This window comes from Panulirus ornatus, chromosome 23 (genome assembly GCF_036320965.1).
Source record: "Panulirus ornatus isolate Po-2019 chromosome 23, ASM3632096v1, whole genome shotgun sequence".
Classification (NCBI taxonomy): domain Eukaryota; kingdom Metazoa; phylum Arthropoda; class Malacostraca; order Decapoda; family Palinuridae; genus Panulirus; species Panulirus ornatus.
This window is the reverse complement of record NC_092246.1, coordinates 1,191,168-1,206,021: the sequence shown is the minus strand read 5'-3', so window position 1 is coordinate 1,206,021 and position 14,854 is coordinate 1,191,168. Positions and strand designations below refer to the sequence as shown.

The following is a 14,854-nucleotide window of genomic DNA, read 5'->3' as shown; positions in this document are numbered from 1 at the left end:
TTTTCCCAATTTTCAACCTCACCATACACCTTAACTATACCCTCAACTGCTTCATCTTCCACATTTGCAATCAGAATCCCAAGAATCAGTCCCCTGTATTAAAACTCCCTGCCTAAACACTCACCCAACTCCTGAAATTCCTTCATTTCTTTTTAACTCCCATTAGCTGTCACAAAACTAACAATCATCCATCTTTTGTACTCTACCTTCATTCTGACTCACATGAACCTTGAACTCATTTACATGCACTCTTCAACACAATCCTAGATCTCTTTCCTCAACAAAAGAGCCACACTCTTGTGCTCATCCTTTTACTATCCCAATCCTTTAACCAATAAAAATATCTGAACTCTATCCCCTTAAACACCAGCAGTTATTCTGCAAAAGACATCCATTTAATGGCATAAGCACTAACAGGCACCCACCTCTTGTACTCTACCTTCATTCTGACCCATACCAACCTTGAACTCCATTTCCATGCACTCTTCAACACAAACCAAGATCTCTTTCCTCAACAAAAGAGCCAGACTCTCTTGCTCATCCTCTCACTATCCCCAGCATTTAACCCTATAACATATCTTAACTCTATCCCCTTACACTTCAAAAGTTATTTTGCAAAGGACACAGCCATTTAATTGCAGTTTAAGCACATGAAATTTATGCAAATCTGCCCTCACAAACATGTTAAACACACCATAAAAGATATAGGTTGGCAAAGAAGTACATTTCTAGCCTCTGGTGAAAAAGACTGAACTAAAACAAAAGTCACAAGACAAATCAGTCAAGTGAGATGTATGCAAATATGCAAGTCCTGGTCCATAGTACAAGCATTATCTTTAAACCATTTTCTGTATTTGTCTCAGTTCAATCTTACCTTCCTGTGGATCTACAAGATAAATGTTAATGATTAACTAGCACTTGGAAGAAAATGTAAGTCATAGTTAAAGACCATTGAGCATTTTCAACAATCTTCCAATCTAGTTTACTATGAAAGCAAATGTTGGAATTGTAAAACTTAAAACATTTTTAACTCTGTCAAAATACAAACCTGACTGTACACTGGATGGCACAGTGCCTTAAAAGGTATGACTCTGTATACACTAAATGTTACATTTCTGAAAACCCCAAAGTTTTATAAACTGTACCTTACAATATGAAGGTTTTGCACATTTATCATTAAAATACAAGAGAACCATAAACAATATACACACAGTTCTTTAAACTATGAAGTTATCAAATATTTGTTGGATTAGAAAATGGGTTACTTCTAGGACTGAGACCTTACTTGCGTGAGCGTCTTAAGGAATCTGTAATTGTGCTCACTGAGTGTGCCCACCACTGCTAGGTCAGCAGAATTAAATATTGCTGACATAGGGGTCTCTCCAAAGAGCAGCAACAATGGACGTCGCTCATCAGGTTTACCTTTGCGGCTCACAATCTGTGCAAGTGAATATCCCAAGTAAACCATAACAAAACTTTAATTAAAAAAAACATAAGTTTGATGAAATTATCAAATAACATCTGTTACTATGCACATGCTAAAGTTACAGCAAAAACATTGATAAAATTGTTAAATAACATCTGTTAATAAGCTCATGTTAAAGTTACAGCAATCTTCACAAAATTCATTTATATACTTGATAAGATAAAGAACCACATTAATTCTAACCATGCATAAACCCTATGCTGTCTATCTTATTTCATTCATATATGTATGCTTTTTCTCTCTGTCTGATTACAATGTTAAACGAAGAATCTTCCCTAGCCATTCTGCATTCCTTTAATTTCCACAATTCGTGTGAGGCAAACCAAACATCAATGTTCAAAATATTTTCCGGAGATTTGTAAATGCTGGCATGGTTACAAAATAAAGAGAAAAAGCACTGCTGCTTGCTTGCACTTAAAATGAGTTTGAAGTGTCTGAAATACAAAATGGATGCATGGATGCCAAAGCAAACACACCATAAACAAGGAATGAACTGTAGGAATGGGGGGCTGGAACACCATCCCCTCCCCAACACACCCCCCTTCTTGTATTTCAATTTCTTAAAGAAGGAACAGAAGGGTCCTAACAGGGAGTGCTCAAACTTCTTGAAGCCTCAGGCTGGGGCTTTTAAATGTGTGGATGTAACCACAATGAGAAGAGATAGGTAATATGTTTGAGGAAATAAATCTGGATATTCTAGCTCCGAGTGAAACATAGCTCAAGGGTAAAGGAGAAGAATGGTTTGGAAGTCTGAGGCGTAGTCAGGGGCTGGTGGGTGGTCAAGGGATAAGCAAGGGACAGCACTAGTGCTGTACCAGGAGTTGTGGGAGTGTGCGATGGAGTGTAAGGAAGTGAGCTCTAGACTGATGTGTGAAAAATGAAAATGGATTATGAGAGATGATTGATTATCCAAGCTTATTCATCTGACAATGAGAAAAAAGAACATGAAAGGTAGGTATTTTTTACGCAGCCATTCTACGCTTAATCTCTCCAGGTATTTCTTCACACTAGTATCCTTTCCTAGCTCTTTTACTCTCGCCACTCTTTTCTCCTTGACATTTTTTCCTCTTTTTCAAAAACCTCTTCAAATGTTTACCTTCACCCAACAAGACAGTGATCAGACATCCCACCAGCTGCCCCTCTCAGCACATTTGCATCCAAAAGTATATCATTTACATGCCTATCAGTTAATATATAATCTAATAATGCCTGTTGACCATCTCTCCCACTCATATACATATACTTGTGTGTATACCTTTTTTAAACCAGGTATTCCCAGTCAAGTCTAACAGCACACTACTCCACAAGCTCTTCACCATTTCCATTCATAACACAGTATACCCCATGTGCCCCAATTATACCTTCAAGTGCAACCCTACTTACCTACACATATAAATCATCTATCATTAATACTCTAATTTCAAAACTGCTGACAAACTCACTCAGCTGCTCTCAAAACATCTGCCTAACATATATATAATCTCTCTTCTCTTGACCAGGTGCATAAGAACCAACAATCACTCATCTTTCCCATCCACTTTCAGCTTTACCGACTCCAACAACTGCTTCTGGAGCAATGCTGTTCCTTCCTTAGCTCTTGCCCTCTCACTAACCCCTGACTTTACTCCTAAGACATTTCCAAACTATTCTTCCCCCTTACCCTTGAGCTTTGTTTCACTCAGAGCCAATATATACAGGTTTCTTTCCTCAAACATACTACCTTTCACTCGTTCTTATTTAGACACCCCAGTCTGAGTCTTCAAGGAGGATGAACAATCCCTGTCTGGATCTTTCTTTTGTTTCCTCATCAAGAAACTGAAATACAAGAAGGGAAGGGTTTCTGGCTCCATGCTCCCTCCCCTTTTAATCACCATCTACAATTTACTGGGAATATGGAGGTAGAATTCCTTCTCCAGGTAGGCAGCCAATAACCAGGGATGTATATTACCAGTAATACCTGCCTGTGTATCGTGAGGGTTAGTGACAGTAGCATAGTGAGCCAGCACTTCAGTGGTTATACTATGCCAGCACTTCAGTGGTTATCAAGCTGCACTCCTCTGACCAGGTAACTATCTTTTCTTTCTGCCTCACTCACACATGGACTACTGGCATTCTGTCCACACACATACAATCTCTTCTTGTTTCACAGAACACTTGACAACACTTGACTCACAAAGCTCATTCAGCTCGTTCTTCATAACTCTAGATTTTCCTGCAGTGAGCACTATGTGCAAGCCCTGACTTTTGGCAACATGGTAGGAGCAGTAGATAGCAGTGATAGGAAGGAACATTTTGGCAGGAGAATTAGTTAGAAACATTACGTAGTAGTAGGCAGGAGCATTAGGTAGACACATTAGGTAGTAGTAGTCAGTAAGAACATTAGGTAGGATCCTCGCAAACACTGTGCTAGAGTAGCCCTCTGCATGTGACCTGTTAAGGGTGAGGCACAAAAGGATAAGAAGTGGCACTGGAGTCCACTAGTTATGGAGACTACTGATACAGCCATCACAGTGAGGGAGGTCCAGTTGGAACAGGCATCAGATATATAAACAGATAAACAGAATTTTGGGAGCAGCTGAGTGAGCGTCTCAGCAGCTTTGGTGAATGAAGCCAAGTATCAATGAAGTGTGATTTAAATGCAAAGGTGAGTAATGTGGCAGTAGAGGGTATAATTGGTGTACATGGGGTGTTCAGTGTTGTGAATGGAAATGATGAAGGGCTTGTGGATTTGTGTGCTGAAAAAAGACTGGTCACTGGGAATACCAGGTTTAAAAAGTATATGTACATGAGTAGGAGAGATGGTCAAAGGGCATTACTGGATACATGTTAATTGATAGGCATGTAAAACAGACACTTTTGGATGTTAATGTGCTGAGAGGGGATGTCTGATCACTATCCTCTGGAGGTGGAGATGAAGGTTTTCTCTTGACCTCTTGCCTCTTTCTTTTATACATCTCCCAGTTATTTGCACTATTTCCCTGCAAAAATCTTCCAAATGGCTCTCTCTTCTCTTTCACTAACAACCTTACTTCTTCATCCCACCACCCACTACCCTTTCTGACCTCCCACCTCCCACCTTTCTCATGCAACAGAAATCTTTTGTGCAAATCATCACTGCTTCCCTAAATACATCCCATTCCTCCCTCACTCCCTTTACGTCATTTCCTCTCACCTTGTGGAGGTGGAGATGAAGGTTTTCTCTTGACCTCTTGCCTCTTTCTTTTATACATCTCACAGTTATTTCCACTATTTCCCTGCAAAAATTGTCCAAATGCCTCTCTCATCTCTCACTAACATTCTTACTTCATCACACCACTCACTTTCTAATCTGCCCACCTCCTACCTCTCTCATGCCACAAGCATCTTTTGTGCAAGCCATGACTGCTTCCCTAATTACATCCTATTCCTCCCTCACTCCCCTTACATCATTTCCTCTCACCTTTTTCCATTCTGCACTCAATCTCTCCTGGTACTACCTCACACAAGTCTCCTTTCCAAGCTCACTTACTCTCAGCATTCTCTTCACCCCAACATTCTCTCTTCTTTTCTAAAAACCTCTACATATCTTCACATTCGTCTGCACAAGATAATGATCAGCCATCCCTCCAGTTGCCCCTCTCAGCACATAAACATCCAAAAGTCTCTCTTTCACGTGCCTATCAATTAACACGCAATCCAATAACGCTCTCTGGACATCTCTCCTACTTACATACGTATACTTATGTATATCTCTCTTTTTAAACCAGGCATTCCCAATTACCAGTCCTTTTTCAGCACACAAATCTACAAGCTCTTCACCATCTCCATTTACAACACTGAGCACCCTATGTACACCAATTATACCCTCAACTGCCACATTACCCACCTTTGCATTCAAGTCACCCATCACTATATATACAGCACTGGTGGCTGATTCGGGTGAGAAACTGTAGAAGTTGGTGACTGAGTTTGGTAAAGTGTGTGAAAGAAGATAACTGAGAGTAAATGTTAATAAGATCAAGGTAATTAGGCTCAGTGGGGTTGAGGGACAAGTTAATTGGGAGGCAAGTTGGAATGGAGAAAAACTATAAGAAAAGAAATGTTTTAGATATCAAGGAGTGGATTTAGCTGTGTATATATGTATATGTCTGTGTGTGTATATATATGTATACATTGAGATGTATAGGTATGTATATTATGTGGGTGGGTTGGGCCATTTCTTTCGTCTGTTTCCTTGCGCTACCTCGCTAACGCGGGAGACAGCGACAAAGCAAAATAAAATAAATATCTTTTCTTTCAAACTATTCACCATTTCCCGCATTAGCAAGGTAGCGTTAAGAACAGAGGACTGGGCCTCTGAGGGAATATCCTCACCTGGCCCCATTCTCTGTTCCTTCTTTTGGAAAATTAAAAAAAAACAAGAGGGGAGGATTTCCAGCCGCCCGCTCCCTCCCCTTTTAGTCGCCTTCTACGACACGCAGGGAATACATGGGAAGTATTCTTTCTCATCTATCCCAAGGGATAAAAATAAATATTTTTATTTATTTATCTATTTTGCTTTGTCGCTGTCTCCCACGTTAGTGAGGTAGCGCAAGGAAACAGACGAAAGAAATGGCCCAACCCACCCCCATACACATGTATATACATACACGTCCACACATGCAAATATACATACCTATACATCTCAATGATACATATATATACACACACAGACATATACATATATACACATGTACATCATTCATACTGTCTGCCTTTATTTATTCACATCGCCACCTGGCCACACATGGAATAACATCCCCCTCCCCCCTCATGTGTGCGAGGTAGCGCTAGGAAAAGACAACAAAGGCCCCATTCGTTCACACTCAGTCTCTAGCTGTCATGTATAATGCACCGAAACCACATCTCCCTTTCCACATCCAGGCCCCACAGAACTTTCCAAGGTTTACCCCAGATGCCCCACACGCCCCGGCCCAACCCACTGACAGCACGTCGACCCCGGCACACCACATCGCTCCAACTCACTCCATTCCCCGCACGCCCCCCACCCTCCCGCACGCCCAGGCCCCGACCACCCAAAATCCCCCTCACTCCACCCACCCACCCCCAACCCAGCCTCCCAACCCCCCACCCCCGACACACACATCCTCCCGGTCAACCCCCCCTCACTCACTCTCTCCATGCGACCAAACCACTTCAAAAAATAAATAAATAAAAAAATAAATATAAATATATATATTTTTTTCTTTATATATATATATTCTTAATTTTCCAAAAGAAGTAATAGAGAAGGGGACCAAGTGAGGATATTTCCTCAAAGGCTCAGTTCTCTGTTCATAACGCTACCTCGCTAATGTGGGAAATGGCAAATATGTATGAAAGAAAAAATATATAAATCATATATAAAAATGTGTGAGAGAGTGTGTGTGTTTGTGTGTGTGTGTGTGTGTGTGTGTGTGTGTGTGTGTGTGTGTGTGTGTGTGTGTGTGTGTGTATGCTCATCAAAGAACCAATACATATTACCTTCAATCAACTTAGCATAATATTCTGCACATACACATTTTTCACTGAACGTTTAAGACATATGAACCTTGAATGATCATTGGAGGTCCTATCAGGAAAAACTAAAATCTAAAGGCCAGGAAACTGTAAGAATGGTGAAAATAATTATATCATTCAATGGAATGAAATGTTCTAATGGATGGGATGAATATACTCCCACTGAGAAAAGTTGCCCAGCAGCACATCAGAAGCGAGAGAATGAGGTCTTTTCAGTTCATCAGTTACAAAAAAAAAGACCACTAAAATCAAAGATGGACTATAATAATGCTTTTCATAGCATAGTCAATTAAAATCTGTGATGGACTTTTATAGTTCTTTCAATATACATCAGTTTGATTCATACCTGCAAGAGGCATTCAGCAGCCTCCATCTTAAGACTGTCTTGGCTCAGTAGGAAGCATAAGGATTGTAAAAGTTTACCATCCTCTGTAAAGATGTACTGCACAGACACCCACTCAACATACACGGTTAATGTCATCAGCACTACCTGAAGACCAGATATATGATCATTACATAAAAAAAATATCAACCCAAAAATGAATAATTATGTAATGATAGCAACAAGTCAAAATTATGCCACTCTACTGAAGAAATAACATGCATGAGTACTGCTATGTATTTACATCCTACATATGCATATCGACAAAGAAAAATATCATTCTTATAAAGTTTAAACTTGTGCAAGTTTCATCACATAATAAACCAAATATCTTATAATCTATTCAAGATTAAGTCAGACTAATATCTGTAGACAAAAGGCCAGACTGATATGAATATACTACATTAAATAAGACATCATTAAATATGAGGCAAAGAATAACTACCAGCCAAAACCACTTCATGATCTCTACAGAGAAACCTGTACAGAGTCTAAAGACAAAGATACAAGATACTGACTTAACATCATGAGACTGATCATCTCATTCAAATAAAGAGATATTCCATCAATTCCCTCATTTAACTTGACTAGAAAATGGCACTGAAGCTTTAGATCTGGTTTTAACTAACATGAGAGGTGGCTGTCTTGCTGGCAAACCATATATAGTACCAACTGTGTCAAATGAATCAAGTGCATCTCATGAATTCCAGCTCCTAAATATACTTCATGCCTGGACAAGCCTTTACACCACCTTCCATAATAAAAAAGAATCTGATACATTACGAAATATGCACTTTTCAGTTCAAAAAAGAAGCCTGGCTATGCCCATAATGTTATCTGATAACTTGCCTGCATAACTCGGCAATGCTGCTGTGCTGCCTGGGAATTTTGTTGCCCAATATTAGCTTCATATAACTTGTAGTTCTCCTCCAAAAGCGATAAAAAGAACCCAAACATACTTTCCATGTTAGCTGCCATTGCCTGGTAGAGATCACGTCGCCGTTGGTTGGATTCTAAGTTCTGTCATGAATAAATTCATTGCAAAGTTTGGGGAAATTATTGGTCATTTGTGGTGTAGTGTATTTTGTGGTACAGTGTACCTTCATACTAAAATGGATGAAGCTCTTCAGAGAAAAACTGGGTATACTCAATTTCAATGGCAATGTTAATAAACCCTGCAAAAAAACACACAATATGATATAGTTCCTCAAAGTTTCTGAGTAAAGCATGAAGTTTTTCCAAGACGGTTTACCAATGACAAGTTTAGCAGCAAATATTAAGTCATAGGGTACTGTGTTATTAACTGACTGTTCAATATTTTTTCTGATCATGGGACAATAACATTATACGTGAAAATACAAAAAAAATTTGGTTTTGACAAATGAAAAACCTTTCCCAAACATTTCAAAAACCATTTTCATGCATTCAAGCATTGAAATCTCAATAGCAATTTTCTAATGAAAAATTCTGAAACCTGGTTTAGCTCTCAAATGAGTGAAGCATTTGTTATCTACCTGAAAAGTTAGTTAGCAAAAACAGTTAAGCACAAGAAATAATAACAGATTGGTTCATTACAGTAATCTATCTTGTCCTCCTCTTACTGAAGATTCTGCTATGCAGCACCTCCACTATTCAACCAGCTACATATTCTTAAACTTTGTACAATTCCCCACACAGACATGTTCTTAGTCCTCAATATATTTTTGTTTTCCTTTGCTTCTAATTTTGTCTCTTCATGCTTTCTCATTTATCCTCACCCTCTTCTGTATCTTTACTGAGGAATCTCATTTCAGCATTCAGAAATGATTGCATTGAAAAAGTTGTCTCCCCTAAGCCTGACAAGCAAGAGCATGATTTATAATAAAAATGAGACATTTAAACTACCATAACCATTCACTAAACTACATTACAGACATTGAAACCTTGACGAAAATGTATGCATTTAAATCCTTTACACCGCAATTCGAACCCACTGTGTTCTCTATAATCCACTGTACATACTCCAAGTTTCATTTTTCTCCACTATTCATGGATATTGTCTTCCTCTATGCTACATAAAATCACTCCTCATAGTCTTTACAAATGTCAAAACTGGCTATTATTGTCATCTGAGTCCTATAAAATTTCATTTGTTTGCTTTGTTTAGCAGAATATGCACATTGCATTCTCCCATGGAAGCTCTCCCTGGCTAACTCAGCTTTGTGGATACTTGCCTATAGTAAGAAGAATCATTTGTTTCCTCAAAAATGGGAGGAAAAACTGAAAATATATGGCATACACAATTAAGACTCACCAATCAGTCATATGCCACATGGGGTTATAACTGAAAGGGTTAATATTTCACTTCTATAATAAAAAAAATTAATGTGCAGAATTCCCAATACATAACTGGAAGTGATGGAAAGTTTTGGTACTTGAAGTTACAAAGAGGACAGCAAGTAAAACAATTGGAAACAATGTTGCATTAGCTGCCCTATCAAGGCAATGGATTAAGGAATACACAGTTACTGATAAAGCAGAAGCAGAAAAGTAGAAAAACAAAGGAAATTAGGTGAAACAATAAAAGAGAAAGAGAAAAAGATGTATGACACCACCAAGTGCACTGCAGAGCCAACCGGTGAAGATAGCCAACACTATGAAAGACAACATTTCTACATCTACAAAAAGTACAAACAAATAAAAAGTACTCCCTCACCTGCAATGTAACAACATCTTCGGCAATACGCAGGAACACAAAAAGCACCAACTCTGTTTGTGTGGGACCTCGTTTAGACAATAAGTGGAGTTCATTAAGGAGGTCTGGCCACTGTTGTGGCCACTCACGTTTCATCATTTCTACAACTAGACGAGATACCTGAAATGAATCATTAGGATATTGTGGATGACACTTTTTTCTTCCTCTCCATTTTATATGTTAACTTTAGTAATTCTAGCTCCTCCTATTCATCTTTAAAACTCAGTCAAAATAAAATGGCATATAAGCATAGCCATCCCAGGTAGATAACTTGTAAGCCCTATTCACATATGTTTTGGTATTTTGATAAAATCTAAATTAGTTCATTCTATGAAGTTAATATATAACTGTAGAGTTCATAAGCAATGTCAATAACCAAAAAGAAACGTAATCAGACAAAGATCTTGTTCTATAAGGAAAATTTCCATACAAAATTACGTGAAACAATGAAGAGCCCCACTTACAATCATTTGATGGGCATAATTCTAATGTCAAGTATGGCTTTACATCACAGATCATAAAATTATTGAAGTCTCTACCTTAGTGGGATTAGTCAAAATGTATATATAAAAAAATAACCACACAAATAGGAGGAAGTAGCAGGGTGGAATGGAAGACTGCTTCGTAGGCAGTGCCTAAACATGCAAAAAGTTGCAAGGCATGCATGGGATAGAGCGAATTCGTGTGATGTGGTTTACAGAGGATGACATGCTGTCAGTGAACTGAGTCAGGGCATATGATATGGCTGGGGAAAGCATGGAAAGGTCTGTTTCAGTGCATTAAACATAACAGCCAGAGAGTGGCTGCGAGCTAATGAGGCCATTTCTTCATCTCTTACAGGCACTACCTCACTTATGCGGGAACTGGCAAATGCATAAAAAACTACTGAAATGCTATACATACACCTAAGCACTGCTCTGCATTAGAGACGGATTCCTGCAAAACGAAACTAAGGAGAATCATCATATGGTGAAACCCGTTTTACTGTGAGATTTACTGGGATAAAGAGGAGCTATGTTCCTGAGAAAGACTTCTCAATCCAATCTTCAAGAAACACAGTATGATACTTCTTTCTTTCCTTCACACTTATTCACCATTTCCCCCAATAGCAAGGGAGTGCCAGCAAGAGATGAAGATAGGCTTTATTCAATCACATCCATTTAGGGCTGTTATGCGTAATGCGTCAAAACCACAGCCTCCTAACCACAAACACATCCCACACGCCTTTTCGTGGTTTCACCCAGCTGCTTCATGTGCCCTGGCTCAGTCCATTACAACACACTGTAATTGCTGTATATCATTAATGTAAGTATTCAGTAAGTAATAAAACTTAAAAAAACATTGTTTTTATGTAAAAATAAAGTACAGTCAATAGAGGCTTATTTTGCCAATTCTCATATCAAATCCAGACACTCAATTTTTGCTCCACATCGTCCATAACATTATCTCTAGTGTGAAAGATCATTACACCTGAAGATGTCACACTGGAGTCATACTACCCCACTGTGTATGCATACCCATGAATTATTATCAATGATATCACTGGCAGGCCAAGAACTCAGATAATATTCACATCATGTTGACCAGCATCAACATTCCTCAAAATATCTAATTTTGTCTCCAAGCTGATGTTGCTCCTGCTCCTCTTTTTCCCATAGTCATAAACTCATTATGTCACTTTTCAATCATACAGTAAATGTAGCGGGGTTGACGAGGTTACAAACAATATTACAATGAAAAACGTGGGTTGCATAACCACAATAATTCATTTGTGTAGGACTAGCTACCATAGTAGTCATTAACTCATAAGCAAAGAGTCATGCTACTGTCATACACAGTCTTCAATTATTTTCATGTCTTTATCATCTACTCTCTTTTTCGTAAGTAAAAAGTAAGTGAAAAAGCAAACAGTGAAGCACCAGATAGTGGTGATTAGGTGTATATATCTAAGAACATCATTTACATGCACATGCTTAACCATTCATAAGTTATTCTCATCACAATCAAAACATATTAACCACCTACTTTTCACTTTCATGTCTAAAATCGTTTTAAACGCCTTTTATCAGAAGCAAAAAACTAGGAACATATCAATAATCTATACATGCTGTTCCCAACAAACCTTATCCTTAACATAAAGATGTTCAGTCAGAAGATCAAGTGTCCCTTCTGCTACCATCTGCATTGTATTTTCCTGAAAATGATGAAAATAATCTATATAAAACAGATTAATCATGTGCATTACAAATATCCAATTTAACTGAAAAAAAAAATAATTTCCAAATCATTCAAATATGAGAATGTAAAAAAGAGACAGAGTAAGCATTCTCAAGGACTGCTGAATAAGTTAGATGACAAGGAAGTGGATAGGATGTGTGAGACAGAGAAAAGGAGTCATGGCAAATGCAACAGCAAAAAAAAGGGTAAGAAGTGAAAGCCTTGCACAAGATGAAGTGTAACAAAGCATCTGCAGTGAACAAGACTGCAGCTGGTTTTTCGAGAAAAGGAGGACAGTCTGTTGACCTGTCAGTCAGGATGAATGATATTTGTATGGCCCAAGATGAGATACCTAAAAACTAGCAATGTGCATGTATAATACCCTTGTATAAAGGCAAGGGAGCCAAAAATAATTATCCAATTTACACTGTCAGTCTGCTGAGAACTGTTTACCTGGTAAGATGTATGTGAAAGAGGTGAATCACAAGCAATGGCTACCCAGGGCAACTGATTAGGGTAGGGGTGACTGAGGATGTGTAAACCAAGTGTTTACTAAAAAAAAAAAAAAAAAAAAAAAAAAAAAAAAAAGGTGTGAGAAATACATGGATAAAGAGCATGACATGTATGTGGCACTGATCAATCTGGAGAAAGCAATGAGAGGGCTAACAGAGATGCCACATGAAAGGCACTATAAAATATATGTAGTACATGGAAACTTACTACATACAGAGAGCAGGAAGGAAAAAGTGTGTCCCATTAAAGGTGAGTCTGCATCAAAGATGTGTGATGTCACCATGAGCATTTACTCAATTCATGGAGGATATATGTGGAGGAGGAGGTACAAGTCTTGGTGCAAGGGGTGGGTCTAAAATACTGTGGGGTGAAGGGGAAGAATGGGAAATACACCATAGGCTATTTGTAGATAACACAGTTCTGGTGGCAGCTTCCACAGAGAAACTCCAAAAGCTGTGATAGAGTTTGGAAGCATAAGTGAAAGAAAAAAGCTGGAAGTAATAGTGCAAGACAAAATGGTTGGAGTGCAAGCTTAAGCGAGGCCAACTTAGAAGAAGAATGCTTTAGGTACCTCGGAGCAGAGATGGCAGTGGATGAAACCATGGGAGCTGAAATAAGTCAAAGAATAGGAAAGGTGGCTAAGGTCCTTGGTGTGTCAACCCTTAAATGTAACAATAAGTTCTCCTTTCCAACCCTCAAAATTCATATTTTTCAAGTTATTTACCCAAGTTATATAACCATGGAAAGCTGTGTAGGTATGTATATTTGCGTGTGTGGACGTATGTATATACATGTGTATGGGGGGGGTTGGGCCATTTCTTTCGTCTGTTTCCTTGCGCTACCTCGCAAACGCGGGAGACAGCGACAAAGTATAATAAAAAAATATATAATTTAAAAATGTATTTAATCTTAGTTTCAAAAATATTCATATAACAATGAAGAATGTGTGGAAGTCGAGAACATTATCTCGGAAAGCAAAAATGGGTATGTTTGAAGGAATAGTGGTTCCAACAATGTTGTATGGTTGCGAGGCGTGGGCTATGGATAGAGTTGTGCGCAGGAGGGTGGATGTGCTGGAAATGAGATGTTTGAGGACAATGTGTGGTGTGAGGTGGTTTGATCGAGTAAGTAACGTAAGGGTAAGAGAGATGTGTGGAAATAAAAAGAGCGTGGTTGAGAGAGCAGAAGAGGGTGTTTTGAAATGGTTTGGGCACATGGAGAGAATGAGTGAGGAAAGATTGACCAAGAGGATATATGTGTCCGAGGTGGAGGGAACGAGGAGAAGTGGGAGACCAAATTGGAGGTGGAAAGATGGAGTGAAAAAGATTTTGTGTGATCGGGGCCTGAACATGCAGGAGGGTGAAAGGAGGGCAAGGAATAGAGTGAACTGGATCGATGTGGTATACCGGGGTTGACGTGCTGTCAGTGGATTGAATCAGGGCATGTGAAGCGTCTGGGGTAAACCATGGAAAGCTGTGTAGGTATGTATATTTGCGTGTGTGGACGTATGTATATACATGTGTATGGGGGTGGGTTGGGCCATTTCTTTCGTCTGTTTCCTTGCGCTACCTCACAAACGCGGGAGACAGCGGCAAAATAAAAAAAAAAACAATGAAAGCCCTTTCGAAGTAAATCTTGTCCATTAATTTCATTCTAATAACATGTAGACATTTTGTAGGTGTTTCTATTTTGGACAAAGGGCTAAAAAGTGAAGGAGACAGGGATAAGTGTCACTGTGAATGTTTTATCGTTTACTTTACATACACTATTGGGTAGTAGTTGGTAGGCAACCACTGACCAGGGAGATATATTACCGGCACTACTACCCGCCTAGGTATTGGAGAGATTTGTGATGAATGCTTAGTGAGCCTGCACTTCATTGGTTGTCAAGCTGCACTCCTATGACCCAAGTAGCTGTCTTTTCTTTCTGCCTCATCCATATGTGGACTATTGGCATTCTATCCACAAACACAATCTCTCCTTG

At 38.9% G+C, this 14,854-nt stretch overlaps 1 protein-coding gene across 2 annotated transcripts in view; it reads right to left on the bottom strand.

The window, feature by feature from the left end:
* The window catches only part of Ranbp21 (exportin-5-like protein Ranbp21), an 81,688-nt gene that overhangs the window by 60,933 nt on the left and 5,901 nt on the right, over positions 1–14,854 (bottom strand). For both annotated transcript variants that reach the window (XM_071676388.1, XM_071676390.1), the window contains exons 4-8: positions 12,263–12,334; positions 10,102–10,260; positions 8,252–8,426; positions 7,371–7,510; positions 1,286–1,438 (exon numbers count right to left, since the gene is read on the bottom strand). In XM_071676388.1, the coding sequence (XP_071532489.1) occupies positions 1,286–1,438; positions 7,371–7,510; positions 8,252–8,426; positions 10,102–10,260; positions 12,263–12,334 (699 nt within the window). The remainder of the gene's footprint in view (positions 1–1,285; positions 1,439–7,370; positions 7,511–8,251; positions 8,427–10,101; positions 10,261–12,262; positions 12,335–14,854) is intronic.